This window comes from Lacerta agilis, chromosome Z, assembly GCF_009819535.1.
Source record: "Lacerta agilis isolate rLacAgi1 chromosome Z, rLacAgi1.pri, whole genome shotgun sequence".
Lineage (NCBI taxonomy): Eukaryota > Metazoa > Chordata > Lepidosauria > Squamata > Lacertidae > Lacerta > Lacerta agilis.
The window spans coordinates 13,224,359-13,245,058 of NC_046331.1; the positions used below are offsets into that span (position 1 = coordinate 13,224,359).

Consider the following 20,700-nt stretch of genomic DNA (forward strand, 5'->3'; position numbering starts at 1 on the left):
TGTAGTTTACCCCACACATAGAGCTACAGTTCTCAGTACTCTTAACAGACTACAGATCCCAGGAGTCTTTGGAGGAAGTCACATGCTTCAGATGCTTGGTATGTCCACAGCCTAGAAGGAAATGGAATATTACAGGCAAATGGGAGATATTTTATAAGAAAGGTCTTTGAAGAACTACAGAGATAATACATGTGTATGGTTTTCAGCATTTGCAGAGAGTTTTGAGTATTTACAAAGAGTGCAATCTCTCTAGAACAGTTGTCTTATTTATTTATTTGTTCTCTTGCAATGTTATATATCTTTTTTTGCTCTCCTTGGATACACACACACACGCTTGCAGCTGTTTAAATTGCCGCTGTCAGGGGCTCTCACGTGCTCTCAGTTATGTCATCACAAAGTTGAATCCAATTGATTGTAGGAAGCTTTAACTGATGTCCAGTGACATATTCATGCCACATGTTAGGTTGTATCCTGCACCCTGATGGGATGAGATGGTTCATTTAATATACGAAGAGGGGTGGGAGTAGGGATATGTATTTCATTTAATGAAATGTATACACCACTTGATTTAAAAACAAAAAACAAGCCTGGGTAGACTTGTCTAAACATAAATGTTTTTAGCAGGTGCTGAAAAAGGTACAGCAAAGGCACAATAGTCAGGAGTTCCAAAGTGTAGGTTCTGCCACACTAAAATGTTGATTTCTTACAAATGTGGACTGGGAGGAGATGCTCAGGAATGATCATGTCAACCTCCTGTTTCATTGCACCATTCCAAAGGGAGACTAGGATTGTCAACATTCAGGACATTTGGGTTGGGGTGTTGTTTAGCTGGTTTCGATTTTGTTATTATTGCCCCAATTGTCTAAATTGTTTTAAATTGTTTTTTAACTGTTCCTATCTTGTATGTTTTAATTTATTGGGGTGTGCCTGGGATGTGCCACATCCCACAGGTGGGATGTGCCTGGGTAGTGAGGAGCTAGGGAGAGCAGCTCCTCCTCCATCCCAGTCACTGTGGTTCAGGGTAGGGGGAGGTATGATGTGGGGCGGGGGTTGGAGTTAAGATTTGATATTAAGATAAGATTTATAGTTGATTAAGTATATGACCGAGTAAAGTTAAGCATATTGAAAATTTGAGCAAATGTTAATTGAACAAGATATAAAGCTACCTTAAAGATGTATTTGATTTTGAAGACAGTGGAGGGAACGGGGGAAGTCCCCAAATAGAGAAGTTAGAAACAAGGAAAGTACAAAGATAGGTATTGGTCAAGGTATGTATATGTTCTTTTTTCTTTTTATGTTTATTGTTACTGTTATTGTTTTTTATTGTTGTTTTTATATTGTTTAATATGCCTTGTGTTATTGTTGTATTCTGTTTTTCTGTGTTTTATTGGAAAATAATAAAATCTTATAAAAAAAAAATGATGTGGGGCGGGGGGTTGAGCAGGCTGGGTAAGGGGCACACAGCACAGGCAGTCAGTGACTCTGCCTTGTTCCACCCCTTCCTCCAATCTGGGGAATTGGGTTTATACTATCAGCCAGTACTTGGCTCTGTGGCTGCTGTTGTTGAATGCCAGGTGGGCTTGGAGTAAGACCTATTGTGGATGAGGAGGCCAATCTGTTCTGCCTTACTGAGACCTGGGTGTGTGAGCACGGTGGAGCCAGCTGTGCCCACCACCTGGCACTCAGTACAGCAGCAGAGCAGATTTGAGGGGTGAGAAGGGGGAGTTGCTGTTGTCTATAGAGATTCCATCTCTCTGTCCAGTTAGAGTAGAGGGAACTAGAGTGTATGTTCCTGGTATTGGGCAATATGGAGAGATTAGGGATTCTGCTGCTTTACCACCTACCTTACCATCTCCCTGTCTGAGCTGACAGAGCTGGTCTCAGAGGTGGTTTTGACCTATAAAGCCTTAAATGGTTCAGGACCACAAGAACTGCCTCTCCCCATATGAACCAACTTGGTCCCTGTGTTCATAATCTGAAGCCCTTCTTGGTGTGCTTCCTCCATGAGAGATCCAGAGGTTGACAACACGAGAATGGGCCTTTTCTGCAGCGGTTTCCCATTTGTAGAATGCTTTCCCCAAGGAGAATCAGATGGAGCCTTCATAATATACCGTTAGGTGTCAGGTGCAAACATTCCTCTTCAACCAGGCCTTTGACTGACTAACATCCTATACCCTTTTGCACAGGGGCAAAGACTATACCAAGAGTGTGCCATGCCTGATGTGCTGATCCATTTGAGAGAGACCCCTGGTTGTCATGGAGGGCATGAAATCCAGAGCTTACCCAGTGGTAGCCTCCACATGGATATTGAAGTCACCCAGGACTATCATCCTGGGGTCCTCCAACAATACCCTAGAGGCCATTTTGGCCAGGGATTCTCAGGGATGCTGGTCAGTAAACCAGCAGCACCCCCAATCTCTCTCTCTGGCCTGGCATCCAAGTGCAGATCCTCTAACCCTGTCCCAAGATCAAGAGGCTTTGTGGTCAAGGGGGTAGTGCTTTTATGGACAATAGCAACTCCTCCCGCCAAGTCCCGTCCCGTCCCCGTCCCCCAATTCTAGCTAGTGCTGTACTGAGTACCCAGGTGGACACAGCTGCGTAAAGTCAAGGCAACCCAGCTCACTTATCTATGTCACAGTAATGCAGACTAAATCAGCCTGTTCATTCATGCTCAAGTTGTGGATGAGCATGGCCTTATTATGGATTGATCTGGCATTTAACAACAGCAGCACCAAAGCAGATTGCTCAGTGGATATGCTAACAGTACCTTCTAGAGTAGTGAGAAGGCTAGAACAAGGAGCAGAGACTAAACATCTAGGCCTCCATCCCAGATGGAAGTCAGACCCTCCAACTGTACCCCCCCCAACAACTGAAATTGGGGTATCACTAAATAGCACAAGTCAGGAGAAAATTGTGGTACTTTCCAGTGTCATCAAAAGAAGGACTCTTTGCACAACCTATTTCCCCTGCCCCCAGAGAAATTCCTACCCCACAGAAATATCAAGTAGTTTTTGCTTTAAATTCAAACCAGCGAGCATTGGGGGCAGCTCTATTAGAGGAGAGCAAAATCCAGAAGTTATAGAAGAAATGCATAGGTTTCTTCTGAGAGCATAAACTCCTGATGCATCTCGTCATTGCCTCTCAGGAGAGCAGTACTAAAATTCCACTCATCATTTTATCATTCAGTTCAAATCTTCTTGGCTGTTTTTCACACCACAACATTTTGTGTGAAAAGTGACATTCTTTTCATTCTCATTAAGAATCAGTTTTCTCTTAAGCTTCTAGGGGCTTCATTTTACCAAGCGCCCTGTCAGTGCAAAGAGGGGCGAGTGAGAAACATGCCTCCTAAACCAGCCAATATAGCAATTCCTTTGCCAGTCCACTGCATGTCCACTTAGCAGAGCTATTAGCTCAAGCGTTGCCCCAAGACATCAGACATGAAAACATAAGAAGGGCCTGCTGGATCAGGCCACCTACTCCAGTATCCTGTTCTCATAGCAGCCAAGCAGGACTGGAGGCAGTGTATAGCTAGAATGAGCAGTATCCTTACCCTCTTCCTAGTCTCAGACTTAACCCCCCAAAGAATGCTGTTAATTTAAAATATGAAATTATTATCACATTGTATTGTGCCAGGGAATAATCTATTAAATATTTCTTTACCCAATTCCCAATGCTTTCCAGGTTTCAAGGCCAGTACAATTATTATTCTACAAGTGGGGCATTAGGCCTCTGCCTCAATGGGCAGCTGGCCCTCACCACCCAATCTGGCTGATCATTTTGGCCAGGAGCCCAGAGCACATAAGAACTTAAGAAGAGACTGCTGGTTCAGGCCAGTGGACCATCTAGTCCAGTATCCTGTTCTCACAGTGGTCAACCAGATACCTGTGGGAAACCCACAAGCAGGATTCAAGCACAAGAACACTCTCCCCTTCTATTGTTTGCAACAACAGGTATTCAGAAGAAATGCTGCCTCCAACTGCAGTGGCAGAGCACAGCCATCATGGCTAATAGCCCTTAATAGCCCTCTCCTCCTCCATGAATTTGTCTCCTCTTTCAAACCCATCTAAGTTGGTGGCCATCAGTGTAAGCCACAGAAGGCTGTGCTTTCTGGAGTGATTTGAATCTCCCGTTTTTCATACCTTTCCCTGTGCCCCTCACCTTATTAAAAAAAAGGGTGGAGGAAGTGGGAGCATTTAGCAAACACAGTAATAAATTTGGAGAGAGAGCCTTGCAAACAAGCATCTAGAAATGGCCACAACGGAAAAGATAGCTGTGTGTGTATGCCACACTTTTTTAATCACGTAATTGCTGAGTGACATTCAATTCGGTGGCCTTAAGTTTCTCTCTCCCCACCCCCCACCCCTGCATCGGGCACCCGCTCCTCTCTACCTGGTGCACCCCCACACCCTCCACTATGGCCTTTGAAGCGGGGGAGTGCCTTAACTACACCGAAATTTGGCCGGGCTTCTGCATCTTACAGTAGAGACACGCATGCAAACAATTGAAGTCTTTGAGAACAATGAAATATGCATGGCTATCTGTGACAGCCCTATAAAGCAGAGCAATTAGCCGCGTAATCCGAGAGAGCTGAGGCGGGTGGGCGGCCCGCGGTTCCCTATTAGTTAAATGCTTTTTGTATTTGCGCTTCCCATCAAATCAACTAACACTTCCTTTAATTGGTTCATGAATTATACAGCTCCTCCTGCATTATAATTTAATCACCAGTAAACATTCCTGGGGCCCCACTGTAAAATGGATCGCACTCATTAATTCGTTAATTTCAGCAGATGGAAGGGGAGAGCGCCGGATGTACGGTGTGGCAAAATACCGACCGCCTCCGGCAATGGAAGAAGGGGGGGCCGTTTAGGGTCTTTTTTCCCTTTTTTTTCTAAAGGGCTGTCAGAAACTCAATCTGTGAGCTGTCAGCAGCCTGGACCCTTTCTCCCCCTGGCACCACTCCCCACTTTTGCTTCTGCCATCCCTCCCTTCTTCACCCCACCCACTGGCTGGAAGTGACTGACGGATTCATACGGAGCCTTGTCAACCCGTCTTTAAACATCAAGCCGGCGGGTAAACCGAACCCAATGTAAATTATTTCTTGTCTTAACGGGCGCCCGTCTCCCCCCCCCTTCTCTGTCCCCATGAATATTTCATGGTGGGCAGCATAAATATTAATTCTAATAGCTCTGCACGGTGGTTATTATTTCTGTCTTATGACAAATATTCATAAAATATTCAGCACCCTTTTTTGGAACACTTACACACTTGATTGTGAAATTTCCTTTTCTCTGGCTTCCTGGGGACGCGCTGAACATATTGGGGTTCTCTTGATGGACTGCTTTCCTCCCCACTCTTTCCCTCCCTCCTGCCTCTTAATTAATACTATGAAATATAAATATTTAATCCGATTTATTTTGCGTTTTCCCCAGAAGCGAACCCTATTAGGCTGGAGAGGTTCTGTTTGACAGTATTTAAATGGGGGAAATTTATTCCCTATTAGGAAATTGGTTACTCTTGACACGTGTGTAAAGTGACACATCATCGGCTCTTTTCCTCCCCCCCCCTCCCTCTTTTGCATTTGCAATGTGTCTCCTTTTCTTCTTCAAAAAATTAAGACTATTCAAGGGCATAGATCTTGCCCCTGGAAAAGTTTCTGCCACTATCATTTGGCCAAAGGGATTAATTTTGCTTTGTGGACACAGACAGTGTTAAAACACACTATTTCTTTATACTTATACTTGGCAAATTAAATAGCATTTTTCAGGTATTTAAAGCAGGTGTTGGGGGGTTGCTCTCTGAATGCTGCTGAATTACAACTAAGTGTGGCTGATGGCCTGGGAAAGTGATGGGCCAAAGCAGCGGCTTACAAAAGGCCAGTGGATGAGGTTGTGGCCGAGGTGACATCTGAACCTGGGACTTCTCAGCTTGCATTTCAGCTGTGCCAAATATCATCTTATTTTGATGTTAATGTAAAAAATTGGCATGGGTAATGTAGCCAAAACACATGTCAGCGTTCTGATGCTGTTCAGTTGTCTTGACCTGCTTTTCCCTCACCTTATGGCTGTAGTGATGAGAAGTTGTCTACTGGCCCTTGTGTGATGTCATCATATTTGTCCTTGACCAAACTTAAGCACTCAGGCCTCTTCAGAAAAGCATAGTAGGCTTGGAAAGCATCTGTTGGGGCTGCCGACCGAGAGCCAGGCAGGTAGGGAAGCAAGCAAGCCAGGTGACAATTCAGTAGCAGCCCCAACTGCAGGGTAGAAAGTCTGTTGGGCAGCCCAAGGGTAACATAAGAAGCTGCCATAGTGAGCCAGAGTTTTGGTCCTTCTAGCTCGGTGCTGTCTACACTTACTAGAAGCAGCTCTCCAGGGTTTTAGGCAAAGAGTCTCCCATCCCTACCCGGAGATACTGAGATTTGAACCTGGGATTTTGAATGTGCAAGGCAGATTGCTCTGCCACTGAGCTATGGCCTCCCCCCCCCCAATAAAGTAAGATTGTAGTCCTCTTGGTTCTGAATAACAGGCTGAATTAAATAGAAATATAGGTCCATCTAGCATAGTATTGTCTGCAATGACTGGCAACACCTCTCCAGTGTTTCTGGCAAGGGACAGCTGCAGCCCTACCTGGATATGCCTTTGGGGATTGAACGTAGGACCTTTCAGCCTGCAGCTGAGTTACAGCCCTTCCACATAAATTGGAACATAGGAACCTGTATTATACCAAGTCAGACAATTGTTCTACCTGGCTCAGTATTGTCTACACTGACTGGCAGCAGTTCCTTAGGATTTCAGACAGGCCTACCTGGAGATGCCATTGGGCATTGAACCTGGGACCTTCTGCATGCAAATCAGGTGCTCTAGGCGCTGAGGTACATCCCTTCCCTGTTTGTGTTCAGGATCATTTGCAGCATCACAAAAGTTCTTTCCTGGCATTGTACAGAATCCAGATTATGCCTGTGGCTCCAACAGCAAAAGGCTCTGTCTTCTCTGCTCCCTTCCAAGCCACAGAAGCTCCCTCCTTGCCGAGACGAGCTGCGATTAAGCTCACAATTAGGGGAAATGGGGCCAGCTCAGTTGTCCACCGAAGGAGCTCCCTGCTGCTGCCATCTTTATTCCTGATCTGTGAAGTGCCATTGGAGCAAACTCTGGGGGGGAATCTGACAATGATGGAATAACAAACAAGTGGAAGGAGGAGGCAGAGAATAAAAATGAGAGAGGTGGAGTGTGTGTGTGTGTGTTTGCATGAAGAGATGTGATGCCATTTCAGGAGCAGTTGCTGATACCACCAGTTCCTAGCCTCTTTCTTTTTTAAAAAGTGGGGCACTATGAGCAATTTCTCTAAAGGAACTTTATGGACATCTTGAAAAGCCTTTAAAATGTTTGCATTGCCTATGCTTCCCCCCCGCATGCTTATATAACACCCCCTCAGTGGATGATGGGTTGTATTCAATGCTTTACACAGAGCAGTCTTATCAAATTAGTGGGTATGGCTAACTTAGATCTGGTAATTTCAATGGGTTTGCTCATTGGATACAACCAGATATTCCTGATTCCTTGCCGATTTAGTGAAGGGAATGGGATGGGCGGGGGGGGGGGGGAGAGAATTAGACTGGACATGTTTGCCCTGAAGCTGATTGATCTGCTATATAATATTATCAGAACAAAGTTGTATATATTCAGGATTTGTTAAGATGAGAGAGAGACTTCTCCTGCATGAAGGCCATGTCAGAAGTACAAAAAGTTGTGAATCAGTTGGGCTGCGATGTCCTGAATAGGCTCCTTTCCTCTTCTTCAGTTTGCCAGTCATCAGACTCAGCTAAGAGGAGAGCCTTGTAACACTAAACTGTAGTTTGGCTGTAACCACAGTTACCAAGTTCCCACTGAGAACTGTGGTTAGTTTAAAAACAGAAGCAGGTTCTCCTTGCATTTTTGTACACATCACTTGGCTAGAGAGGACTGCATTGCAAAATTTAGAGAAGTGTGAATTTTGAAGGAGGGCTGTGTTGCAGTTTATGTATTGTATCATAAAGTGTGGATTTGAACATGAACTGCATCAAATCCTTCCTTCCTAATTAGAGGTAGAAGGGGCAAGGCAGAGCAGGAAGTGTGTCTGTGGGAACCTCTTAAGCTATTCACTCTGCAGTGTCACTATAGATCAAGGGGGAGGGAGCCCTTGGCCCTCCAGATAATTCCTGAGCTGTTGTCATCATCCCAGGCCATGCTGGCTAGGGCTGATGGTAATTATAGTCTAGCAACATCTGAAACACCAAAGTTTCCCTGCACCTGCCCTAGATGACAGCCTTACACGGCTAAGAAGGAAGACTGGATTTCATCGCCTCTTTCCCCTCTGTGGATATATATTGTTCTGGGGCCATGGCAAGGCAGGCCTGGAACATTTGGCAACTGAGTAGTTAACAGCAGTAATCATAGGAATACTCTCTCTCTCTCTCTCTCTCTCTCTCTCTCTCTCTCTCTCTCCCTCCCTCAGGTTTAGGCACAGCTGGGGGAAGTTGTGGCATTATCAGTTATGCTCCCATTTTAAGCAAGGATCAGTCAGTGCCCCCTACCCCCCACCCACTTTGCCAAGTGCAGAGCATGCAGAACGGAAAGCAGGCAGCTGGTCCCTGCTTACCAAGGGGAAGATGTATAGCCTATTTTAGCAAATTGAGAACAAGATGAATGGCCTTCTATTTTTGAAAGCTGCTGTCTCACAATAAAAGCAGAAGTTTAAAAGTAGCTTTTAACCAGAGGAGGCTGGTCCATTAGGGCATACAGGGGCACTGCCCCACCAACCACAGCCTGCCTTTGCCCCTCTAACACACCTGCCTGCTTTTCTTATTTAGGGGTTGGCTCTGACAGCCATCTTCTTCCTCCATCGTTTCAGTCTTGCCCTTGTAGAACTCATCAGGGAGGAGGATGGGGACAGAACTAGAATGAGTTGGCCCCACCTCTGATTGCTTCCAGCTTCACCTGTCATTGGCTCTGTCTCTGTCTACTGGCAGGGTCACTGCCTTCTGTCCTACAGGGCCCAATGGGCAACCACCACCACTAAAAACATGAGAAGAGCCTTGCTAGATGAGGCCAATGGCCCATCTAGTCCAACATCCTGTTCTCCCAGGACCCAAGCATAACAGCTCTCTCCCCTCCTAGTATTCAGAAGCATTACTGCCTCCAACTGGAGGCGGTTTAGCCAGAATGACTAGTAGCCATTATCCTCCATGAATTTGTCCAATCCTCTTCTAAAGCCATCCAAGTTGGTGGCCGTCACCAAATCACTTCCTGTTGAAGTGAGTTCCCATAGTTTAGCACCCAGGAGTCCCAGCTGAAGAGTTTCATTGACTTGTGCCCACAAGAATGTTCCCGTTCCATCTGGTCCACATCCAACAGATTTCCATTGTCCATCTCAGGGCCCAAATCAACATTCAGCATCACAGTTTGATTGCATCCACTCCTGATATCTATGCAGATACCTGCTCTGCACACATAGAAAGAACCCTATCCGTTTTTTGGAGGGAGGGCATTTATAGGGCACTTATTAACCATGCCTGCTGGGGCTGGTTAAAAAATTTTAAACAGTAAAAATAATAATATAATCTATAAAAGCTAAAACAATTGGGGAAGGGCTGTAGTTCAGTGGTAGAGCAAAACTTAGTTGGATACAACTCTTTGTAATTATGTTTTAGCAGACAGTGGGAGTAATAATGTAGGTTTCGTGGAAGCTGAATCCCAGCAGAATGGAAACAGTGCTGATTGTGAAGAATGGAGGACTGGATGGAAATTGCTGCCTGCTTACATCCATATGCCCCGTCCCCCTGTAAGCACCTGCTGTTCTTCCTAACGGTAGGGCTGGAGCCGTCCTCTGTTCTCCAGCTCTGAATCTTCTGCTCAGGAAACCAAAATGATTATCCCTGGAGACCAATAAATAGGATGGGCTGTGCAGTTCTGGCAGCATAGAAAGATGCCTTGTAATCCTCCAGAACGTGGTTGCTTGTTTGTTTGTTTATTAAATTTGTATACTGCCCTTCACCCAAAGATCACAGGGTGGTTCACAACATAAAAACACAAAATGAAAACCCGAAACACATAATAAAAAGAAAACAAAAGTGAACAAACCAATAACCCCTCTCCCACAGACACATTTAAATGGCCTTCTTCTTCAACTGCTGGGTGATGCGAGGATATAGTAGGGCAGGCTTCCTCAACCTCGGCCCTCCAGATATTTTTGGCCTACAACTCCCATGATCCCTACCTAGCAGGACCAGTGGTCAGGGATGATGGGAATTGTAGTCTCAAAACATCTGGAGGGCCGAGTTTGAGGAAGCCTGTAGTAGGGGCTTGTCGCTTGTTTGTCCCTTTGACCCTCCAGATGTTAATAGACTACAGCGCCCACGATCCCAGGCCATTGGCCATGCTTCCTGGGGCTGATGGAAGCTGTTGTTCAGCAACACCCGGAGGGCCAGACATTCCCCCATGGCTGATTTAGGCAATGAACACATCTGAGTCAGAAATTACCCACCTGACTCCCTACAACATTTCTCCCCCCCCCCCTTCCCTCTGCTTGTCTTTATTGCTGACACCAGACTGAATAATAAGACACGCTTTCTCCACACACAAAATGTGTATTTCCGACAAGGCTTTTCCACTGTTCATCTTCCTGGCAGCTTCTTACGAGGGGTGGGTCTTTGGCTTTTCCTTCTCAGTTTCCTGCTACATTTCTCTTTTTCTCAACTTAGTGACTATGAGTAGCGACAAGGCTCCTTGATATGGCAGGTTATAATCCTTTCCTTCTTTTTTTGTTTTGTTTTGTTTATTTTGGAAAATAATAGGGGGAGCCGTATCAATTATCAGGACTGTATAAGCAGACATTGTTGCCCCCCCCCCGCGCCTTTCCCTGCCTTCTGCTAGAATATTCATCTCAATACACTTTATCACTAGTTACCCGTTGTGACAATCACAATTCCAGACGGTTGTTGGGCAACAGAAACAAAGCAGAAACAAAATGTTTGGAGTGTAAAGGATAAAAGACTGTTGAAAACTGTTATATTCTCCTCCTGTCTTTGGAATCATTGAGATCTTCTGCTTTTTTATTTTTAATGCTGGGCTGAGGTGTGTTTTTTTTTTTTAACTCAATGCAAGTGGAAGTCATTATCTGTAAACATTTGAAGAGCCAGCGAGATGATTTTCATAACTTTAAGTTCTACAAAGGAGCCAAATAATCTTGCTACGTGCATGCCACAGTGATAGAACCCTCCGGCTTTCATCTGATCTGATTCTCCCCAGTAAGGATAAAATGTTCCCTTTGGTGAATGTCTAAAGCTTACACTAACCGGTCTGAGAGGCACGTGCATGCACCCCCCCCCCAAATGAATTGAAATGAAATATAAAAACTAAGCAGTATAGCCTTGAAGCCAGCCGCAGGGAGAAATTGCATTCTGAGGAAAGCCAGCAAAATATCCTATTCCCCACCGCCCAGAATAAAATAAAAGTTCATTTCTATAAAGAATTTGGAGTGGATTAGGGAACAGGAGAAAGACAGAAAGCTAAATAATAAACAGGAGATTTCCCCCTCTTCCAAGTTACCTCTTCCAATATCCCTTCAGTAAAGATATGCAGCTTGAGGCATGAGAAATCCTGGGATGCATTTCATACTTCAGGGTTGGAAAGTGGTGGCTGTAGTTATGGATGAGCATAAAAAATCCTCTCCGTATAGTAAAGAAGTGAGAGAGGGTTAACATAGTCATCTCCCTCAAGTGCTTGCCTACTACACACGGGGAGCTTTGGGCTCAGGGGAGCATCTGAAAATAGGAGCACACTCCTGTAGTCAGTTGGGATAGCCCAGGAGTGTATGTCTTGGTGCTCTTCTCCCAAGGGTCAAAATGATATATATGATGAATGAGTTGTGGAACAGATTGCCCCTCTTCAGCCTGCGGGTGGGGAACGTCCAGATTCAAATGCTCCTGTCAGTTCTTTCCCTTACAAAAACACACACCATGCAAAGAAAAAACTAGCAGATCAAGGACAAAGGTTCAGTCATGGCCTTTGTTGTGCTCATTTTAAATAAATAAACAATATTTATCTGTGGCAGGGAGTTTTTAATATTGGGGTGAATTTAAAAATGTGTTGCTCTCTCAACTGGCAGTGATACAGGCCAGATTTATTCTAGCACATCCCTCTGTGTAGATTAGACTTTAAGGCATGCTCAGAAACTAAATCTAGGGAAGGAGCCAGCGCAGGAAGGAACTCTGGCACATCCTTGGAGAGGTCTCCTGCCTTCCTTTCCTTTGAAACCCCAGGTTCAAATGGACTGAGCTTCCTGGGCTCCATGAGGGCTTACTGGTAATCAGGGGCGGCCAACGCGGAGGCACCCCCTGCGGGGGCGTTGCTCTGCAGCATACATGTGTCCTGACACGTGCGTCATGCGTCATGACGTCACGATGCATGCGTCAGGACGAATGCGCCGCGGAGGCGAGGGGCAGGCCAGCGAGGCGGCGTCACACTTGTGGCTGGCATGACGCCTCTCGCTGGCCCGCCTCTCCTCTCCACGGCTCCGCCCAGGGTCCAGCAGCAGGAAGGGAGAGCGCGCGCCAGCTTGCTCGAGCCCCGTTTGCCAGGTGGCAGAGTTTGAGCAAGCCGGCGCACGCTCTCCCTTCCTTCTGCTGGGCCCTGGGCGGAGCCGTGGAGAGGAGAGGCGGGCCAGTGAGGGGCGTCACACCAGCCACAAGCATGATGCCGCCTCACTGGCCCGCCCCTCCCCTCCGTGGCTCTGCCCAGGGCCCAGCAGAAGGAAGGGAGAGTGTATGCCGGCTGAGAGGGAGCAAGCCGAGCCCCGCCGCCCGGCAAAAACCTCGCTCGGCATGCGGCGGCTGGCTTGTACTTGCTCTCTCGCTCTGCCTGCTCGTGCTTTCCTTTATTTTATTTTATTTTCGGTGCTGGGGTGGGCCGTGGGCGGAGCCGCACGCAGAGGCGAGGGGCGCGCCAGCGAGGCGTCACGCTTGTGGCTGGCATGACGCCCCTCCTCGCTGGCCTGCTCCTTGCCTCCACTCACGGCTCCGCCCAGGGCCCACCCCAGTGCCGAAAAAATAATAAAATAAAATAAAAAATAAAGGAAAGCGCGAGCCAGCCAAGCAAGAGAGCGAGCAAGCAAGCACAAGCCAGCTGCTGCGGCGCGCCAAGCAAGGTTTTGGGATCGGCTGGGAGTCGCCGATCGCGAGGGCAGGGCCCCGAGTGTCACCCGTTCCAGGGCGGTACCCGGAGCGGACCGTCCCCTACGCCTCTCCCTTGCTCCGCCCCTGCTGGTAATGTTTGAAGAAGGATAATAGCCCAACATAAGAACAGCCCTGTCACATCAGGCCAATGATCCCATCTAGTCCATCATCCTGTTCTCACAGGGGGTGAACAGCTGCCCAAATGGGAAGCAAGCAGGACCTGAGCACTTGTGATCTCTGGCAGCTGGCATTCAGAGGCATCACTGCCTCTGACAGTGGAGGTAGCACACAGCCATCATGGCTAGTAGACATTCATAGCCCTTTCCTTGATGAATCTGTCTGATCCTCTTTTAAAGTTATTCAAGTTGGTGGCCATAATTGCCTCCTGTGGGAGCAAGTTCCACAGTTTAACTCTTAGTTACAGGTAGGTAGCTGTGTTGGTCTGCCGTAGTTGAAACAAACAAACAAACAAACAAACAAAATCCTTCCAGTAGCACCTTAGAGACCAACTAAGTTTGTTATTGGTGTGAGCTTTTGTGTGCATGCACACTTATTCAGATATCTTCTTCAGTATCTGAAGAAGTGTGCATGCACACAAAAGCTCATTCCAATAACTAACTTAGTTGATCTTTAAGTTAAACTCTTAGTTTCAGTTCCTTTCCTAAATGATCCTTAGCATGGAATTCACCTTTTTCAAAGCTGTGACACTCCAGTTTGCCTTAAAGGCCACCATTTTAATGATGCTCCAATGAGGGCAATGTGGGAAATTAAAATGGCACCTAGAGACAGCACTTTGGTGCTACTGGGAACATTTTGTCCAGATAGGACCACCAGGGTCCCTTTGATGGAAGAGAAGTCCTCTCTCTTAACTTGGAGGCTGATTGAGAGGGACCACAGCATTCGAAAGGCTTCTGCAGGTTAGAGAACCAAGTGCAGGCAGGTGATGCGAACAGATCCTGGCACTGGACTGAGGCAGCTTCTTGTATTGTTAATGAAAGATCATCATTCTTTAGGATACAGCAAGCCCACAACTTGGGTGCATTTAATTTGTGTGCTTTCAGCCTTACTTGCATGGCAAAAAAAACCTATTAAAAATAAAAAGGGTGGAAATGACTTTGGCAGCCCCACCTTCCACAGAACCTAATATGTTTTGACTATACATGATTTTGGCGTTAGGCTTGATCCCTGGAACATAACCCCTGCATAAGTTGTGAGCCTACCGTACAGGAAGAATCCAGCTGTTCTCAAAAAACAGTCAGTGTGCTACTGCTAGTGACATTAACTGAACATTTCCCCCTCCCCTCTCTCTTAATAGGGTGTTTTTCCTGCACATCACACCTGAGTCCATTCTGGAGCGCCTGTGTTACCGTATGCTTGACCCAGTCACTGGAGAAAGGTTAGTAGCACCAATGCAACTGTGCTGCGGATAGTTTCCCTGCTTTGGAAAATTTATTCAACTCTAGGGGGGCTGTTTGTTTTGTTTTGTTTTGTTTTGTTTTGTTTTGTTTTGTTTTGTTTTGTTTTGCAGAATACAGTTCACTTTTTGAAGGCATGTCTGGTCCAAATGCAATTCAAAGACAGCCCCAAGTTACCCTTCAACAGACAGCCTCACCAGGACAGCAGACTGGGCAGGCATATGCACCTAGTCACAGCCTTCGCCACTAGGGTTAGGTTACCAGATTTTTTTCCATGAATCCGGGGGCACTTTTGAACTTCAATTGATTTTGTATGGGGACTGATTTGTAAATCTGGGGACTGTCCCCAGGAAATGGGGACGTCTGGTAACCTTACACTAGGGCGAGTTGAATTTCCATTGGAATGACCGTAACCCTGCCTGCATTTGCATTTACTCAAGGGGTGGGTCAGACCTCTTAAGCTGAAAAGCTGCCTTCCCTTCTAGACAACCTTGCAAGGGCTGCATCCCAGTGATGGGAGACGCCAGAGGCAAATGTGGGCGGACCAACCAGTGTTAGTTTTCGCATTTACACAGTAAGCTAGTTTCACCACACGCTCACACACTCTTCTCTGTCCTCCATCCAGACAAGCAAGAGGCATTGTCAGAGTTCAAGAACACACTGCTGCCAGGCAAAAACATTTGCTAGTCTAAGATTTGGATAGGATTGAGTGTTGAATGTATGTATGTTGGTTTGTTGTGTTTGATTTATTTGTTTTTGGTTAGATTGGCATTTGGCTGTCTATGATTTGTTTTGTTGTGTTTGTCAGTAATTAAGTTTGGAATTTTGATTTGCTTGGTTTTTTATTTGTATGTCTTGATATAATTTTCAATAAAGATTATATTTAAAAAAAAAACCATTTGGAACTCAATCAGCTCCTGTGAGGGGCGTGGTCTGGGGAGAGTCCTAAGGGCCAGATAGAAAGGCCTGGAGAACAACTTCCAGCCAGCTGGCCTGGGGTTTCCCATCTACACATACAAATCATCATGCAAATTTTATGCAAATCATTTTCAAGGGGCAGTGTTGATGTGTAAGTGGCCATGCTAACCATAGTAAGTCTGGATGGAAATCAAAAACAAAACTGACATCCTTGTGTCTGAACTCAACAACTGCACATAAAGGCAACAACAGCTCCCCTCTGTTTTGTTTTCCAGCTACAGGTGTTCCCAGGCATATTGTCCCTGTGTATGCAGGTCAGCGGTTTGAATCCGCTCATTGCTCTGCCCCAGCTCCTGCCAACCTAGCAGTTCAAAAGCATACCAACACAAGTAGATAAATAGGTACCACTGTGGCAGGAAAGTAAACCGTGTTTCCGTGTGCTCTGGCACTCGGCAGAGTGTCCCATTCCACCAGAAGCGGTTTAGTCATCCTGGCCACATGACCCAGAAAGCTGTCTGTGGACAAACACTGACTCCATTGGCCTGAAAGCAGAGATGAGCGCTCCAACCCCATAGTTGCCTGACAGGACTTAACCACCCAGGGGTCCTTCCATTGAGCTGTAGTGGTTAATTGGTGTAGACAGATCCATCCAACCCCTTTCTGAAGCCATCTACTGTATATACTTGAGTATAAGCCTAGTTTTTCAGCACATTTTTTGTGCTGAAAAAGCTGCCCTCGGTTTATACTTGAGTGAGGCGGGCGGTGGGGGCAGCGAGAAAGAAGCCCTTTCTCTCCGCTCGCGCCGCCACCCACTCTCCCCAGTCAACCATTCCTTAAGAAGCGTACAAGAACGGCGGTTCTTTACTCTCCCTAGGCAGCTTGTTCCATTCCTGAACTGCTCGCATAAATGCAAACTTGCAAAGGAGGAAGAGGAAGGAGCAGCCCAAAGGGCTGCTTTCGGGCTGCTCGTTCCTCCTCCTCCTCCACAGCGGCAAAGGTGAACCGGCTTATACTTGAGTCAATAAGCTTTCCCAGGTTTTTGTGGGAAAATTAGGTGCCTCGGTTTATATTCGGGTCGGCTTATACTCGGGTATATACGGTATGTTAGCTGTCACCACATCGTAGCAATTTTTGTAAATTAATTAAATACTGTATGCTTCTTCCTTGTAAGCTACTCCAGTCAGTTTCACTGGGTGACCCCTCATGCCAAGGTGGGGTAAGGGAGGCACCCTTCTGTATCTCCACACCGTGCATAAGCTGATGAGCCTCTGATAGCATAGAATATATTTGTAGAGTTGTCTAGTCCATTCCCCTGCAATGCAGGAATCCTGCCCACAGATGTCCCTGGGTGGGCTCAAACCACCAAACTTCCAGTTAACAGCCAGACACACTGACCCATTGCACTACAGACTCAGCCAGGTTCCGCTCAGATTTGTGTGATTGGAGCTACTGGAAGCTCCTGCATCAGATAAATTACCCCCAGCAGCATGAAAACAGTGAGCTTCTAGTGAATGGAGGGACCAGGGGACCTCCCAGGGAGCAGCCTCAAATGGGAGTCAGACCTTGGGTCCATCCAGCTCAGCACTGTCTACACTGATTGGCTCTCCAGGGTTTCAGGCAGGGAATTTACCTTTGGGATTAGATTGTAAAATTGAATGCAAAACTTGCCATTTAAAAACAAAAAAAAATTGTTCAGGGGCTAGAAAACTGTAGGCAAAGCCTCCCCAGCTTTGGTTTGTTTGTTTGTTTGTGAGCACTTTTGCCAACAATTTTCCTGTGTTTGTAAAGAGTTTTTTCCCCCTGAATTATGGCTATATATTGTTATGTCAGCAGTGGGGGACCTGTGGCCCTCCAGATGTTGCTGGACTCCAACTCCCAGCATCCCCTGACCTTTGGCCATGGTGGCTGGAGCTGGTGGGAGTCCCACAATATATGGAGGGCCACACAGTTTCTGATCGAAGAAGAGGCGCTCCCCTCTCTTGGATGAGAGACTGCTCTTCTAAAGAGAAGCATCCTCCCATGTATTACGTGCAGTAGGGAATGCTGTTTCTTAAACCAGGTGTGGTGGACCCCATGGCCTTGCAGATGTTGTTGTACTTCAACTCCCTTCATCCCTGGACCATTAGCTGTTGTGGCTACAGGGGCTGGAAGGCCACAGGTTCCCCAATCCTGCTGTCACCAGGACACTGTAAAAAAAAGGTAGGGAAGAGCTTCTTCTCTGAGCTTTTTACTGTTCTGCCCCATTTCCAGGTACCACACACTGTACCAACCGGCAGCCTCCAAGGAAGCCAGTGAGCGCCTCCTGATACATCCGAAGGACTTGGAGGAGGCTGTGAAACTCAAAGTGGACGCTTACTTGAGGATCGCCGAAGGCTTGGAGACTGTATTCGAAGATGCCATTTTCATCAACGGTGACCAAGACCCTCAGACAGTATTTGAGTACATCGAAAGCTACATTGTCAATCCCCGCCCCACCATCCAAGACTTGCCACAAGAAATGGATTGAAGTGTCTTCTTGAAAATGATTAGGCAAGTGTTTGGCTAGGTTTTGTTTTACTTTTCCCCCCTTTACTTTTTTAGAATAATTTTTTAAAAATTATTTTCAAATTTTGCAAACAACAATTATAAACAAAAACAAAACAGTACACAGTCTAATTGGGCTCCCCCCCCCTTTGTGGACCCGTGTGTGTGTGTGTGTGTGTGTGTGTGTGTGTGTGAAGATGCAGGGGAAATCTATCATCTATCTATATATCTATCTATCCATCCACAAAAGGGGGGAGGTGTGTGTGTGTGTGCCTGCACGCGCGCACACACACACACCCTGCATATATATATATATATATATATATATATATATATATATATATCCACAAAATGGAGATAGATGGATGGATGGATAGATAGATAGATAGATAGATAGATAGATAGATAGATAGATAGATATCCCCTGCATTATATATATATAATTACCATCTTCTTGGTAATTCCAATTTTTACAAAATCCTTAACTGTTCCTTATTTCAAAATTTTAACTACAAGTTTTACATCAATCCTGCACTAACCTTTGCTTTAAGCTACCCCACCCCCTCCACCTAGGAGATTGCAGATGCTCAACAGGGTAAGGAAACACAAGTTCCCCACAGCCTACAAAGCCCTCAATGGATTCCCTATAATAAGAGCGGGGAACTTGGGGCCCTCCAGATTGGTCAGGCTGCTGGTGTAGGGCTGCTGGGAGTTGGAGTCAAACAATATCTGCAGGGCCAGTTTCCTCACCACTGAAATAGGTATCATAAACTTTCTGGATCCTCTGGGCCTGGTATATACAGCAGAACTGTTGAGTTCTTCCTCCTGCCTTTGGCTAATCAGTGGAGCAGGGTCTTTTGGCTCCACCTACTCAGGTCACCAATCTCAGGGCTAGAGATAAAGCACCTTCCTGATCTAGATTTAAGTGTTGCTGCAAACAGCTCTGCTTCTTACAAGAGGGTGGGGAACCTATGGCTCTCCAGAAGTGGCTTGACTACAACTGTCATCATCCCAACCATTGCCCTGCTGGCTGAGGCTGATAGGATTTGGGAGTCCCCCTTTGATCTAAGAAGAGGCATTGTCTCTCACATGATGGAATGCCTCTTCTAAATAGAGACATTCTTCCACTCTCTGCATGCACTAGGGAATGCCACTCCTTAGATCAGGAATGGGGGGCTTGTGACCCTCCAGATGTTGTTGGAGTTGGGTGTCTAACATCTGGAAGGCTGCAGGTTCCTCAACCCTGGCCTAAAATAGGTGGCGGCGGACTGCTAGTATCCATATGTTGAGAGTTAGACCTAAGAGCATCCAGTTGGAGTAGAAACCCCCACCTCCCCCTGTAAATTTGATGTTTTGTTTTCCCAAGAGAAATTAAAGGGATGGTAACATTCTGGATTATCACCCAAATGGGATTTTTATTTTTATTTTTTTTCTGGATTTTTGTGTTCTGCTAATTCCCATGTGTTTCTGTGACAGAAGAAAAACCTCTCCCCCACCCCGTCCTGTCCTTTCCTATATAGATGATTGTTCAAGGCAAGCTGTAAATCTGATTCCTCCCAAATTTTGCCTGGTGTGTTCTTGGGTCAGAAGATGTAGAACAGACTATTAAAAGCTCTCTGAACTGCAGACACTCATGTTCCAGCTTCCTTATTGTGTGATGTTGGCCGACCTGCACTGGAAGAAAAAAATTAAAAGGTGCCACTGAAATGTTGGGGGAAGGAGGAAAACAGAACATAAAAGCCTTCTATAAAGGAAATGATAAATAATAATGGAAACAAACAATAGGGCCATAATACTGTCTCACTGTCTCAGAGCCAGACATTTGGGGGAAGGGTCTGTGCATCTCACAGCAGATGGCTGATGGACTCCAGTTGTGCCCTTTTGGTGACGCTAGACATCTTCTTTGGTGGAGGGGGCCAGGATCCTGCTGAGTCAGCAGATGTTTGTGTGGGGCTCCAGAGAACCCATGAAGTGTCTGTCTGAGCTAGAAGTCTCCTTTCCTTTCCAGCAGGTCTCCTCTCCGGTCTTTAGCCGATGTCCTGAGGGATTTATCTACACACTGCCACATCGGTTCTGACCAAAGGAATGGAAAGCATGCAGGCCCAGGCAGCCTCTGCACTAAAAGGCCCCCAATGGGTCCATCTTTCTCTGTAGCCCAGGCTGTCTTTTTCAGCCTGAGGGCCACACTCCCTTCAGGGCAACTTGCTGAGGACCATGTGCTAGTGGTAGGCAGAGTCAGAGGCAAATGTGCATTTTACACTTTGTGCAGTAGGCCATTTTCTACACAGACTCACACACCCCTCTCTACGCTCCTTCCATGCAAGAAAGACGCATTAGTTGAATTCAAGGATACATCCCAGCCAGGCAAAAGCACTCAGGGGGAGAAGTAGGGCCAGTGAAGGGTGTGGCCCGGGGACAGTGGGTGTGGTCTGGAGGACCACATCTGGCCCCTGGGCCTGAGGTTCCCTACCCCCTATTATAGCCCCCTTTCTTATACTGTATGTGCTTCCAGCTCAGGCCTCAATGACTCAAAGTCCTTTTCATGTTTCCTGAAGTACCATCTTTGCCCCCAACCTCACAGGAAGCGGATCTGACAAAGCTCAATATGCTGCTTTACATTCTTATCCTTCCAGGCTGGTT

At 46.4% G+C, this 20,700-nt stretch overlaps 1 protein-coding gene across 1 annotated transcript in view; it reads left to right on the top strand.

The window, feature by feature from the left end:
• Positions 1–18,044, top strand: part of AK8 (adenylate kinase 8) — a 98,881-nt gene extending 80,837 nt beyond the window's left edge. Inside the window, exons 12-13 of the mRNA XM_033137910.1 lie at positions 14,520–14,600; positions 17,788–18,044. Coding sequence (XP_032993801.1) covers positions 14,520–14,600; positions 17,788–18,043 — 337 coding nt within the window. The 3' untranslated portion in view covers position 18,044. The remainder of the gene's footprint in view (positions 1–14,519; positions 14,601–17,787) is intronic.
• Positions 18,045–20,700: the final 2,656 nt, after the last annotated feature.